At 38.7% G+C, this 14340-nt stretch overlaps 1 protein-coding gene across 1 annotated transcript in view; it reads left to right on the top strand.

Annotated features, from left to right (window-relative positions):
- The first annotated feature begins 887 nt into the window (after positions 1-887).
- The window catches only part of fbxl13 (F-box and leucine-rich repeat protein 13), a 175363-nt gene continuing 161910 nt past the window's right edge, over positions 888-14340 (top strand). Inside the window, 4 exon segments of the mRNA XM_063072833.1 lie at positions 888-944; positions 946-1038; positions 5488-5591; positions 7237-7266. Coding sequence (XP_062928903.1) covers positions 888-944; positions 946-1038; positions 5488-5591; positions 7237-7266 — 284 coding nt within the window.

Below are 14340 nucleotides of genomic sequence, written 5' to 3'. Positions count from 1 at the left end.
ACGCAACTCAATTTGAAATACTAACTACCAAGTCAGATGTGTTCAGCAATTCATTCCCCCACCCCACCCCCCACAATTAAAGCATAGAATAATCTTCATCCTACCACAGTCACACAACCAAACCCAATTAAATTTAAGGCAGCTTTTCTTCTTCAAACATCTCCTTCTTAAGCCCACCCTCCACCACCTCCAGTTTAAACTCCATGCGGAATATTTTAGAGAACCAAGAACCAAGAGTATGCCCACAAGCAAATGAATCTCTGGATTGTACATGATAACATATATGTTACTTACTGCCTTTTATACCACTAGCTTTTAGGGCAGCAATGAAGGTCCTCCATCTCTGGTGGTGGTCAGGGTTTCCTTCATCATGTCAGTAGCTTCCTCTCCGTTTTTACTACTGTCTGTCATGCAAGTTCCAGGTTGGAGACTCAGGAGTACCGTCGCACTCAGATGTAGAAAGATTCTTCATTGCTATTTCTGTCACAATTTTGTTTTACCAGTCAGGGTTGAGCTGAACCCCAGAAACCTGGAGGACCAGTGGACCACTCTTAGTCCACCCTCCACCCTTTGACCTATTTAATCTGGTAGAGTCTTCCAAGAGCCAAGGCATAATGCCCTGACTCCAGCCAAAATAGCCCTCTGGGTCATTGAGGCACGCAAACCTCCAAACCTCGACAAGGTTGAGGTGACATATATGTGCTTTGATAATAAGATTTACTTTGAACTTTGGTTGTCAGAGGCTATTTGATGCGCACGCCATTGGGAGCAGTAAATAGATAGCTGGAGCTTCTCCCCGCGGCTCTGACAACCTTAAGGAACCACTCCCCTCTGACATTCACGCACAATTCCCCGTAGCCCATTGTAAACTCTCTTGTGTTCAAGCCATGGCGGTCGGTCCCAGCCGTTCAGGGCGCGTTACCGTGGCAACGGTAAACGAGCGGCCTCTACAAGGCGACAGCCATGGCCTTCATGCGGTATGCAGACCCCGAGCTGAAACACTACATCAAAATCCATTCAATCCCGCAGATCTATGAGGTAATTTCACGGATTTTTTTTTAAAAAAGCCTCCGACACCTGTATTGCAGATATTGTTTCTTTGGAGTATAGAAAACAAGCGCAACCAACTCAATTCGGTGAAATCACTGCAGAGTATGTAGCATTCGTGAAGCAAAACTGTGAAATCAATATCGCAACAGCAATGCGATATTCTAATTACAATTAGACTTCAATTAGATTTGGCTATACAGTAGCATTTTTTTCATGATTGTTGCATTCTTAATGCTTAACAGGAATTCATGGTTGAATTGTAGGAAACGGCAGCAAAATAATAGCAGAATTGCACAAATAGCCTGTTGAATTAATGTCTTGCCTACTATTGGTGAAGTCTCCTGCGATAACTATGGACCAAGACCTCGGAACAATATCTCCTGGAATAATGCTATGGAAGCTTTTCAACTTATTCCCGAGAACCGAAAACGGGACCTGTCAGTGTGCAGCACTCTCTTAAGAGATAGGCCGAAATGTCAAATCATTGGAAGGGAATCTGAACCCACAATTTTTCAATTAAATCAAAACTAAGTGTTTAATTATCAGAAATTATACTTTGAATAGTAATTAAATGTGACACTACAGCTGTCGTCACTATATTCCAGCCAAGCAACTTCCTTCCTGGTTGGCAACAATGACCTTATTGAATGGTGGAGCAGGCTCAAAAGGCCAAATGGTCTATCCTACTCCTATTTCTAATGTTCTTAACTGCCTTGACCTCTTTCATTACTTCTTTATTCATTATATTTTCTTTATACATTATTTAGGTGCTCTCAAACCCTTAGCTCTCCCAGCAATTTGCTTTCTGCTCTGGTCTAGGATCTGAGTTTATCGTGTTTCCAACTTCTGTCTCTCACTTCCTTACCTCACCAATTCGTAGAGTAAGGGGGACAATGAGAAAGTATTAGAGATAGTACGTAATATGTCTGTGTGACTTTTCTGGAGGAGAGCTGATCGATGGCGATTAAAAGTAGCACTGCACTCCCTTTTGGTCTCAAAGAACAGCTCATAATACATCATGTGTACATCCTCCTGCTTTAGACATTAGCAAAACAAAAGACTGTCACTGGGGACTAACCTGGCAAATCCCTAGGTCAGTCCCCACAGTGGAATAGCCTGAAGGCACAAACAGTAGTCTCCACTAAATTCCTGTGGCTACCTGACTAAGTTTATAATTGTGCAATCCAGTATAACCAAGTGAATACCACTGCTGAAAGGTATTGATCATGTGGATAGTCAGAGGCTTCTTCCCAGGGTTGAAATGGCTAGCATGAGAGGGCACAGTTTTAAGGTGCTTGGAAGTAGGTACAGAGGAGATATCAGGGGTAAGTTTTTTACGCAGAGAGTGGTGAGTGCGTGGAATGGGTTGCCAGTGACGGTGGTGGAGGTGGATACAACAGGGTCTTTTAAGAGTCTCCTGGACAAGTACATGGAGCTCAGAAAAATAGAGGGCTATGGATAACCCTAGGTAATTTCTAAGGTAAGGACATGTTCGGCACAGCTTTGTGGGCTGAAGGGCCTACATTGTGCTGTAGGTTTTCTATGTTTTTATGTTTCTATGTTTAAAAGTAACCACCTTTGTTGAGTCAAGGATATTTGTCACAGAACCAGGCCCATCATCCCAACTTACCCAGACCGGCTAAGTTGCCAACCTCAATTAGGCTTATGTGGCTGCACTTAGCTCATATCTCCCTCAACCTTATCTATGTACCTGTCTAAAATATTGTAATTATTACTCCCCTGCATTGATGCCACCTGACTTGCTGAGTTCTTCAAGCATTTTGTGTGTGTTGTAAATGTTGCATTTGTTTGATTTCTTTTTTTTTAAGTGGCGATTACAGTTTATCCTGAAACACTTACTATTATGCCTTTTAACAGATTCTGCATAACCTGCTGAGTATCTCCTTGTCTTTATCTTCTTCCAAAATAGTATTCATATTCAAAGGATCATCATGGTAGGATTTATAGGATTTAATAGGATTTATTCTGTCACTAGGCATATCCTCAGCTCATGAAGAGTTTCCTCCACTACTCCTTGTTTGTCTATTCCATCTCCATATTTTCCTATATTCACATGCACTTAGGGAAATGCCCATTAACATCTTCTTTTCCTACCAGGAACAGCAGAGGCTTTCCAAGCAAAGCAGCAATTCATTTGTATTTCTTCCTGTTTAGTGTTCTATTTTGGTGCTCACAATGCAGTTGCTTCTACATTTGAAAAAGCACAAATGCAAAATGGTGACTGCTTTTAGTCTGCAAAGATGACTCCAAGCATCTTTAATTCTTCATCCAACTCCTGTGCAGTCTCTGGTCTCCTCCACTGATCTATGGTGTATAAACTTCCTAGCATATCAGATTCTGAGCTTGCATTCAGAACAATCACTACTTTCTCATACTTTGGTTTTGGCAGACAGTCTCCCTAGGACAGGAATTCCCAACCTGGGGTCCATGGATCCCTCAGTAATGGTAGGGGTCCATGGCATAAAAATGGTTGGGAACCCCTGCCTTAGGATAAAAAGAACACCATCTGCTTTCTGTCTAAGGTGGATTCAATCTTCTTTATGAGGATAGGCATTGCAGGGAACATTACACTAAACAATATTATACTAAAACATACAGCCTTGTTTCACACAAATGGTGACTGGAAATAGGTCTGAATACTCTATGTCATCCATTACTCTGGCCATTATACGCCAATAGATTTGTCGGACAAATTTGATGAACTTTTTGAGGCAATCATACTTTCTCATAATATTCTGTAGGTCAACAGATACATTTAAAATCTTTAACATCATCAACGAAGGTGGTGAACAAGCTGCAGTTTAGTTCTTTACACTTCTCTTAAAGTTGTCTTGCTGCAAAGATAATTTCAACTGTTCCATGCCCTTCATGAAAACCATGCCAGATTTCTGGGAGTAGGCCTCCCTGAAGGTGCATGGCCAGTTTGTGAAACAATAACTTTGCCAATGGTTGAGATTTAAAAGATTCCTCTGTGATTATCACAGAGCTGTTGGTTTCCCCTTATGTTTGTATAGGTGTGTAAAAAGTTAATCTCTAAATACAATACTACTTATACTCTGACCACTAGGTGGAACCTTAGCTCTAGAATTTAGTATTTTTAAATAAGCAATCAAAGTTCAGTGGTTATACCTTTTAAGGTGTATTGAACTATGAGAAGCACAGTTAGTTATAACCCTTTATATAAATCTTTGATATAGTAAAATTGGGATCTCTGAGGTAATTGCTCATTTTACACCCCTAATTTAACAGTTTCACATTGGTGCCCAGATACAAGAACCATGTGATATGGATTTTTTTTCTCTATGCCCCTTACTCCTTCTCTAAGGCACTCTTTAAAACCTATTTCTTTGATATTTTTGGTTTATCTGTCCTAGAATACCTTCATACATGGCTTGGGTTAAATTCTGTGAAAAATGATCATGTGAAGGGCCTTGAGATGTTTAATTATGTTTAAAATGATTTATAGGTGCAAGTTAAAGAGGTTAGTTAAACAGCAATAAACTAATGATTTATTTTCAAGTGTCTTTGCTTTGTTGCCATTCTGAATATTGAGATATGTTCTTTGTAATTTCGTAATGCTTATAATAAGTGTTAATGTGTTGCAACATAAATGCTGTATGGAAATGGAATAAGGTAAATTTTCAACCACAGCTACAAGATTTGCATAATTTTCCATCAATTCTAACTGTTAATTGATCACCATTTCAAGTTGATTGCAATTTTTGTTGTGAAATTTGTTCACAGTCTGAACTCTTGAACTTCTATCTTTATAGCTCTGTCCAATAGACCATCGCCTTCACTCTTTTATTTTTTAGCTCTGTGACCCTCATTCATGCCACTAACTTCTCCAAGGTTGATTATGCCATTGCTCCTGTTGCCAGATTGGATGTTGTCATTTAAATATACCACACAGAAAATGTACTCTGGGCAACAATATTTTATATCATGCAACATCCTTTCCACTTAAATGTTTAAAATAAATAAACATTTATTGTTAGAAGAGAGGATAGTTGGTGACAATGTGTCATAGTATTTTTTTTATAATTGGCTAGTTTATTTTTAAAGTTATGAGTTGCTGTATACTATTTTCTTGCCTATGATTGTCAGGGCCTTATAATTTGTGAAACAATGCTCTTTTTGTACAGATGCTATGTATTTCCAGTGCTCCTTTTAAAATAATGTTACTGTTTCAATACCAAAGGTGATGAATTAAATGATACCAGATTTTGTATAGCAACCATGCAGTATCAAGTACCTAGATTTATACAAATTGCTAGAATTTCTCTGACTGTGTTACAAGCCACTTAGGATTTATTTACCAAAAGACATTCCAGACTAGATGACCAAGAGGACATAGAAATAACAATTATGCTAATTTTAGAAATCCTGCAATAATCATCCTTTATCTTCTGATAGGCATTGCTTACAGGTTTATTTGTTCAGTGTCCTGATGACCCATTAGTATTTTTGGAGGAGAAAATAAAAGAATTACAAAATCAGAAAAGCCAAGCCTTTCTTTTGTAAGTATAAAATCAAATTTAAAATTACAGTTTTCTATTACGTTGATATTTATCCTTTGGAGCAGGACAACATTCTATTGATTGAAGATATTTTGGCCTTCATTTGTTAATTGTTGATAATTCTAAGAAGCCTTTGATCTTGGGTACTTGTGTACATGTAGAAATTACTTTGATATGATTTGCTTGATGTGAAGAAAATAATGTCCCTTTCCATTGGATTGCTGTAATTATGTTCTGATGGACATTTAACAAAGTCACAGAATCAAGAACAAATGGCTGTCACTATTTATTTCACTATGGACGATAAAATCAAGCAACTTTTTAATTTTGGCTGATTACAACCTACAAAGTTACATAAATAATATTGACAACCCATGGGTGAAATGGACTCTTAAAATATGGAAAACTATTATAAAAGAATATAAACTAGAGAGAGACATTGCAATTCTTAAATGGTGTGCATATGACTCGGATTTTACACCGAATAAACTGGATGCTAGATTTTAGGACTGGACAGCTGAAGGAATAACAGCTATTTGCAATATAATGAAAGAAAGAACACTGTTCAGTTTTGAAATGCTCAAAGAGAAACATTTATTAGAAAAACAAGACTTTTATTGGTATTTACAGATGCAACAGTATGTTAATAGGACGGTTAAAAATGTAACCAAGGCAAGTATGTGTCTGATAGAGCTATTTAGAAAAGCATATAATTCAGACAACGATAGTAGAATAATTTCAAGGGTTTATAAGGGTTTGTCAAATCTTAAAACACATTCGACTTCATGCATTAAAACAAAATGGGAGAAGGAAGGAGGGATAATAGTATCTGAGGAAGACTGGACAATAATATGGAGGTATCAATGGAAGTGTACTAGTTCACAGAAATGGAGGGAGTTCGGGTAGAAAAACTTGATAAGATATTTTATTACACTCTCTCAGAAATCCCATTATAATAGTAACTCCCATGCTTGCTGGAGAAATTGTGGAAATCAAAATGCAAACTATTATCATATTTTCTGTGAATGCCCTGTTTTCAAAGACTGTTGGAGTGGGATACATAATGCCCTACAAGACATCTTTAAATGTGAAATATCCTTAGAGAGTAAGACCATATATTTTGGGTATATACTTCAAGAATGGTTGAAAAGAGATAAATATTTAATGAATGTACTGCTGGTGGCTGGTAAAAAGACCCTTACCAGGAAATGGTTATCTCAGGAGAGCTCAACTTTAAATGTATGGATGGAAATTACAATGGACATTTACAAAATGGAGAAGATAACAGCATCTGTTATTCATAAGTTGGAACAATTTTATTCATACTGGAAAAAATGGTTTAGCTACATAACACCTCATAGGCCTGATTTTATTTTCACAAGTCAATGAATATGTTGTAAAAAAAAAGATCACTCCCTACCATGTACATAGTTTTCTTCTTTCGATTGTTCTTTCTTTCCTTTCTGTAAGTGTATACCTCAGATAAATATTATGTAGAGATTTGTGACAAATATGATTATATGATATACATGTACAGTATCTGAAATACATCTTATGAAAATATTTGATGATGAAATTCAATAAAAAATAAATTACAAAAAATCAAACAACTTTATTTTTAAAATTGATTTCTATTTTATCACAGGACAAAGGAAGGTCACCTCAATTTGAGCTGGTGGGTGAGTTTATTAAAATTAATAACATATAAATGCAAATTAAGTACTACTATCTTTAGCCGTAATATAACTATGATTAATATTTCTATATATATGGTGAATTCCAGTTCATTGGGCCATTGGTTAATTGGGGTAGCTGCTTATTTGGGACAATTCTTAAAGAACAAAGACTTATTGAGAAAATAGCCATGATTCCCTTTGTTTATTTGGGACACTATGCTGCTTAACTGGGGCTGAAGACAATTGCCAAATGGCACTACACTGTGCATAGAACAAACTGTTTTTAAATAGTGTGAGTTGCATTTGTTTGTGTTCAAAAAGCAGTAATTTGTGTCACTGATACTTGGTGAAAAATAAGCAGTAAGACAATTCTGAACTGCTTTGCTTACAGTGGGTTCAAGCATTCAGGATTGGAGATGCCAGAAACGGCCAGAAGTGAAAATTAAATGATTTCACTGCTTTAACAAGTTAGGAACTACAAAGAAATTAGGTATCAACAATCATCTTGAATATTACAATGAAACTCAAGTCTTGGAGGACGCAATCATCGATAGCATTGTATGAAGGCAGTCCAGTATCTACACTAGGTATCTGTGCTGATTTTGTTCATTTATAGTCAATCAAAAGAACACAGCAGCATAATTCCTCTGTTGGTAACTATTGGGAACTAATGCACAGTTTTATCGTACTGTAGTACTATTAATAGTGTTCTAATTTGTTCTGTATTTCTTTTAAATACATAGTTTGTTACTCAGTTAAATGGTAGTTTGTCTTTTTTATACCATTTTAACTATTTCCTTGAATTTTTGGCTAATTGGGCCAAAATGTACTGGTCCTGCTGTGTCCCAATTAACCAGAATCCACTGTATTCCAAAACTTTTCATTTAGAATATTTCATGTCAAATTAGTTGTGTTTTCTTAACTGTCTGAGTGATCTAGTATGTTGGTTGAGTAGCACTAATGTGAAGAGAAAGAGAAGTTTTTTTATTTCAGCATGTATAAGAATACTAACATCAATGAATGTGTTGATACTCAGATTCTCAAGTAAGAGGTGGAATAAAATAAGTTTACCTTCCAACATGATGAAGAAATATGTTGATTACCATTCTCATCCTTCCTCAGCTAATGAATCCTGAACAGCTGAGCTGCCAAAATGGTTCTTTAGCAGGTTCTGAATAAACCAACTCAAGGGAAAAATCTATTTGATTTTGTCTTCACCTATCATTCTGTGATAGATACATTTATCCATGGTTGTATTGATAGAATTGACAACAGCACAATCCTTCTGGCAGCAAAGTCCTACCTTCATCCCTAGCTCGAAAGCAAACCAGAGGGGATATCAACCATAGTATCATGTGGCACTATAATCATGCTACATTGGGTGAACCAATATCAGTAGATATCAAAGGGAAGCATTCCAATATTTTGAACCATAACATGCGCACAGGAAGATCATTATGGCTGTTACGGAATCATAGAGTCAAACACCACAGAAACAGGCCCTTTAGCTCACTATCTCTATGCCAGCCTTTATGTACACCTTGAAGGTTCCAAAAACAGGGCTTTTGGTTTCTTTGCTCCCTTCCCACTCACAGGAGCTCTGCTTCCATGCTCTGTTTCCTCTTACTGGTGCCCCAGATCCCATCTTCATTTCCACTCACTGGGTTCTGAGTCCCGTGTTCTCAGTCACCATACCCCAAGTTCCCACATAAGCTTTCCACTCACTGGGGCCCAGTACCCTGGTTCCATTTCCAATTTCCTGGCCAATTGGGGAAATTTATTATATTACAGTGTATCATTTAAAATCAATTAAAATGTGTCGTGAAGTTAATATTAACATCCAAAAGTTTGGAAAATCTGATTGTCTGGTATCACTCAAGTTTTGAGCATGCCAGGTTATTGGAGTTTTCATGGCTGTACCCTTGGCCAACTATGTTCCTTACATCGTAAGGTCAGAAGTCAGGATGTTAATTCCAAATGAAACAGTTATGTTTGTATTCAGCTAAACTTAAGCAACATTTAAACAGAGATGTGTAAGTGGCAAATAACATCAAAGCCACGAAAATGTCAGGCAATGGCCAACTCTAACAAAAGAGTCTAACCATCTAGATTTGATACAATAATATTACCTTTGCTGGGTCCCCTACCATAAATATCTTGATCAGAAACTCACCTGGCCACACATATAAATACTATGGCTGCAGCAGCAGATCTGAAACTGGATACACTATAGCACTTGACTTATATTCCAATGATCTTTCCATGATCTACAAGACATAGGTAGTAGCATGACAGAACATTCTCTATTAACTTAGGATAATGCATCTCCAGCTACATACATTATCGTTATCTGCTGACTTATTTTCCAAGAATCCATGTATTCAAGGCACCCTTCCAAACCCCTCCTTCTAATTTGTTCTGAAAGCACCAAAAGAGCAGGAATGACTGTACACAATATTTAAGGTGTTTTATGGCATATGGCCTATATAATTTCAGTATAAAGGTTCACAAAACTGATATTGCTAACAAACCGCAGTATTTGAAACACAAGTAAATTGCTAATGTTAATATCCAGAATCTTTAGGGACCAAAATTTCCTAACTAAGTAGGTGCAACCATGCATTCGGAGTTCTCCCAACTATACTGAAATGTAGTGAGCTAAACAAGGTTAGATAGGGTTCAAAGCAAAAAAATACAGTTTATTTGGAATCTGAAATAAAAATGGAATATGCTGGAATTCGTTAGTAAGTCAGGTAGAATTTGTATAAGTAGACATAGAGTTAACACACAACATCAATAATCTTTTATCAAATATGATGTGAGCTAAGTGTAAAATACCTTCTTAACTACATAACCAATTTATTGTGTTGTACTAACATTTATCTTTTTTCATTACTACTTCATTAGTACTATAGTTATGCCAAGTGAAACTGGCAACTAGTGCTAAAAAAATATAGAGGTTCCACACCACTGAGAACTGGACTCGGATTGTGAAAAACATTTTGTAATAGGTTTTCAGGGTTACATTTTCAGATTCTGACTGATCTTGTGGAGACTTCCAAATTATTTATAGTTACAATTAAGGGAAAATCAACTTAAAAGGGATTAAATCCACCCTTTTGTTAACAACATGGATTGCACCCAGAGTAAATAGTTCGGATAAGGGTATTCCTTGCAAACTCCACTACATTTAAAGTATAATTCAAAATCACAATCCAGGGAGGAAATTGGGTGTGATATTGAAAAATAATGTTCTTTTGGAGATGTAGAATGGTTGTGGAGGCAGATGTTGGTAAGACCTCAGACAAAATTAGGAATCAAAAGGATGAGCATGGTGTGACAAAACCGAAAAGGGTGATTGCACAGTACATGGAATAAGGTAGATGAACTTGCAGCACAGTTGCAGATTAGCAAGCTTGATGTTGTGGGCATCATGGAATCATAGCTGAAAGATTATGGCTGGGAGCTTAATGTCCAAAGATACACATGTATTAAAAGGATAGGCAAGAAGGCAGAGGGGACGGCATTGTTCTGTTGGTAAAAAATGAAATCAAATCATTAGAAAGAGGTGACATAGGGTCAGTAGGTGTTGAATGATTGTGGATAGATCTAAGGAACTGCAAGGTAAAAAGACCCTAATGGGAGTTGTATGCAGACCTCCAAACAGTAGTAAGGATGTTGCCTACAAGTTGCAATGGGAGACAGAAAATGCATGCCAAAAGGGTGATGTTACAATAGTCATGGGGTACTTAAATATGCAGGTAAATTGGGAAAATCAGGTTGGTACTGGATTACAGGAGGAGGAATTTCTAGAATGCCCACAAGATGGCTTTTTAGAGCACCTCGTGGTTGACCCTACTAAATGATCAGCTATTCTGGATTGAGTGTTGTCCAATGAACCAGAATTGATTAGAGAGCTTAACATAAAAACTTTTGAGTCAATATGGGTGGAAGTCAGGAACAGGAAGGGAGCAGTTACTCTACTGGGGGTAGTCTATAGGTCCCCTGGTAGCAGCAGAGATACAGAGGAGCAGATTGGGAGGCGGATTTTGGAAAGGTGCAAAAATAACAGGGTTGTTATCATGGGTGACTTTAACTTCCCTAATATTGATTGGCACCTGATTACTTCCAAGGGTTTAGATGGGGCAGAATTTGTTAAGTGTGTCCAGGGCGGATTCCTGTCACAGTATGTGGACAGGCCGACCTGGGGGATTGCCATACTAGATCTAGTACTAGGTAATGAACTGGGTCAGGTCACAGATCTCTCAGTGGCTGAGCATCTGGGGGACAGTGACCACCGCTCCCTGGCCTTTATAATTATCATGGAAAAGGATAGAATCAAAGAGGACAGGAAAATTTTTAATCGTGGAAAGGCAAATTATGAGGCTATAAGGCTAGAACTTGCGGGTGTGAATTGGGATGATGTTTTTGCAGGGAAATGTACTATGGACATGTGGTCGATGTTTAGAGATCTCTTGCGGGATGTAAGGGATAAATTTGTCCCGGTGAGGAAGATAAAGAATGGTAGGGTGAAGGAACCATGGGTGACAAGTGAGGTGGAAAATCTAGTCAGGAGGAAGAAGGCAGCATACATGAGGTTTAGGAAGCAAGGATCAGATGGGTCTATTGAGGAATAAAGGGAAGCAAGAAAAGAGCTTAAGAAGGGGCTGAGAAGAGCAAGAAGGGGGCATGAGAAGGCCTTGGCGAGTAGGGTAAAGGAAAACCCCAAGGCATTCTTCAATTATGTGAAGAAAAAAAGGATGACGGGAGTGAAGGTAGGACCGATTAGAGATAAAGGTGGGAAGATGTGCCTGGAGGCTGTGGAAGTGAGCGCAGTCCTCAATGAATACTTCTCTTTGGTATTCCTCAATGAGAGGGAACTTGATGATGGTGAGGACAATATGAGTGAGGTTGATGTTCTGGAGCATGCTGATATTAAGGGAGAGGAGGTGTTGGAGTTGTTAAAATACATTAGGACAGATAAGTCCCCGGGACCTGACGTAATATTCCCCAGGCTGCTCCACGAGGCGAGAGAAGAGATTGCTGAGCCTCTGGCTAGGATCTTTATGTCCTCGTTGTCCATGGGAATGGTACCGGAGGATTGGAGGGAGGCGAATGTTGTTCTCTTGTTCAAAAAAGGTAGTAGGGATAGTCCGGGTAATTATAGACCAATGAGCCTTACGTCTGTGGTGGGAAAGCTGTTGGAAAAGATTGTTAGAGATAGGATCTATAGGCAGTTAGAGAATCATGGTCTGATCAGGGACAGTCAGCATGGCTTTGTGAAGGGCAGATCGTGTCTAACAAGCCTGATAGAGTTCCTTGAGGAGGTGACCAGGCATATAGATGAGGGTAGTGCAGTGGATGTGATCTATATGGATTTTAGTAAGGCATTTGACAAGGTTCCACACGGTAGGCTTATTCAGAAAGTTAGAAGGCATGGGATCCAGGGAAGTTTGGCCAGGTGGATTCAGAATTGGCTTGCCTGCAGAAGGCAGAGGGTGGTGGTGGAGGGAGTACATTCAGATTGGAGGATTGTGACTAGTGGTGTCCCACAAGGATCTGTTCTGGGACCTCTACTTTTCGTGATTTTTATTAACGACCTGGATGTGGGGGTAGAAGGGTGGGTCGGCAAGTTTGCAGAGGACACAAAGTTTGGTGGTGTTGTAGATAGTGTAGAAGATTGTCAAAGATTGCAGAGAGACATTGATAGGATGCAGAAGTGGGCTGAGAAGTGGCAGGTGGAGTTCAACCTGGAGAAGTGTGAGGTGGTACATTTTGGAAGGACAAACTCCAAGGCAGAGTACAAAGTAAATGGCAGGATACTTGGTAGTGTGGAGGAGCAGAGGGATCTCGGGGTACATGTCCACAGATCCCTGAAAGTTGCCTCACAGGTGGGTAGGGTAGTTAAGAAAGCTTATGGGGTGTTAGCTTTCATAAGTCGAGGGATAGAGTTTAAGAGTCGCGATGTAATGATGCAGCTCTATAAAACTCTGGTTAGGCCACACTTGGAGTATTGTGTCCAGTTCTGGTCACCTCACTATAGGAAGGATGTGGAAGCATTGGAAAGGGTACAGAGGAGATTTACCAGGATGCTGCCTGGTTTAGAAAGTATGCATTATGATCAGAGATTAAGGGAGCTAGGGCTTTACTTTTTGGAGAGAAGGAGGATGAGAGGAGACATGATAGAGGTATACAAGATAATAAGAGGAATAGATAGAGTGGATAGCCAGCGCCTCTTCCCCAGGGCACCACTGCTCAATACAAGAGGACATGGCTTTAAGGTAAGGGGTGGGAAGTTCAAGGGGGATATTAGAGGAAGGTTTTTTACTCAGGTGCGTGGAATGCACTGCCTGAGTCAGTGGTGGAGGCAGATACACTAGTGAAGTTTAAGAGACTACTAGACAGGTATATGGAGGAATATAAGGTGGGGGCTTATATGGGAGGCAGGGTTTGAGGGTTGGCACAACATTGTGGGCCGAAGGGCCTGTACTGTGCTGTACTATTCTATGTTCTATGTGCTATAAAAGAACCCTTAGGGACAAAAGATCATAATATGATCAAATTAACCCTGAAATTTGAGAAGGAGAACCTGAAGTCAGATATATCAAGAATTACAGAGGCATGAGAGAGAAGTTGGCCAGAATTAATTTGAAAAGAACACTGGCAGGGATGACAGCATAGCAGCAGTGGTTGGAATTTCTGGATAGAACTTCAAAGGCACAGGATATATACATCCCAAAGAGGAAGAAGTATTCTACAAGAAAAATAACACAACCATGGCCAACAAGAGAAGTCAAAGCCAACATTAAAGCCAAGGAGAGGACATATTAAGAGCACAGATTAGTGGGAAGTTAAAGGATTGGGAAGCTTTTAAAACCCAACAGAAGGTAACTAATAGTCATTAAGAAGGTAAAGATGGAATACAAAATTAAGCTAGCCAATAATGTTAATGAGGATACCAAAAGTATAAAAAAAAGGCAAGAGTGGATATTGGACCACTGGAAAATGATGCTTTAGAGATAGTAATGGGGGACAATGAAATGGAAGATGAACTGAATAAGTATTTTGCATCA

This window comes from Mobula hypostoma, chromosome 20 (assembly GCF_963921235.1).
Source record: "Mobula hypostoma chromosome 20, sMobHyp1.1, whole genome shotgun sequence".
In the NCBI taxonomy this organism is placed as follows: Eukaryota; Metazoa; Chordata; class Chondrichthyes; order Myliobatiformes; family Myliobatidae; genus Mobula; species Mobula hypostoma.
This window is presented reverse-complemented; position numbering and strand designations above follow the sequence as displayed.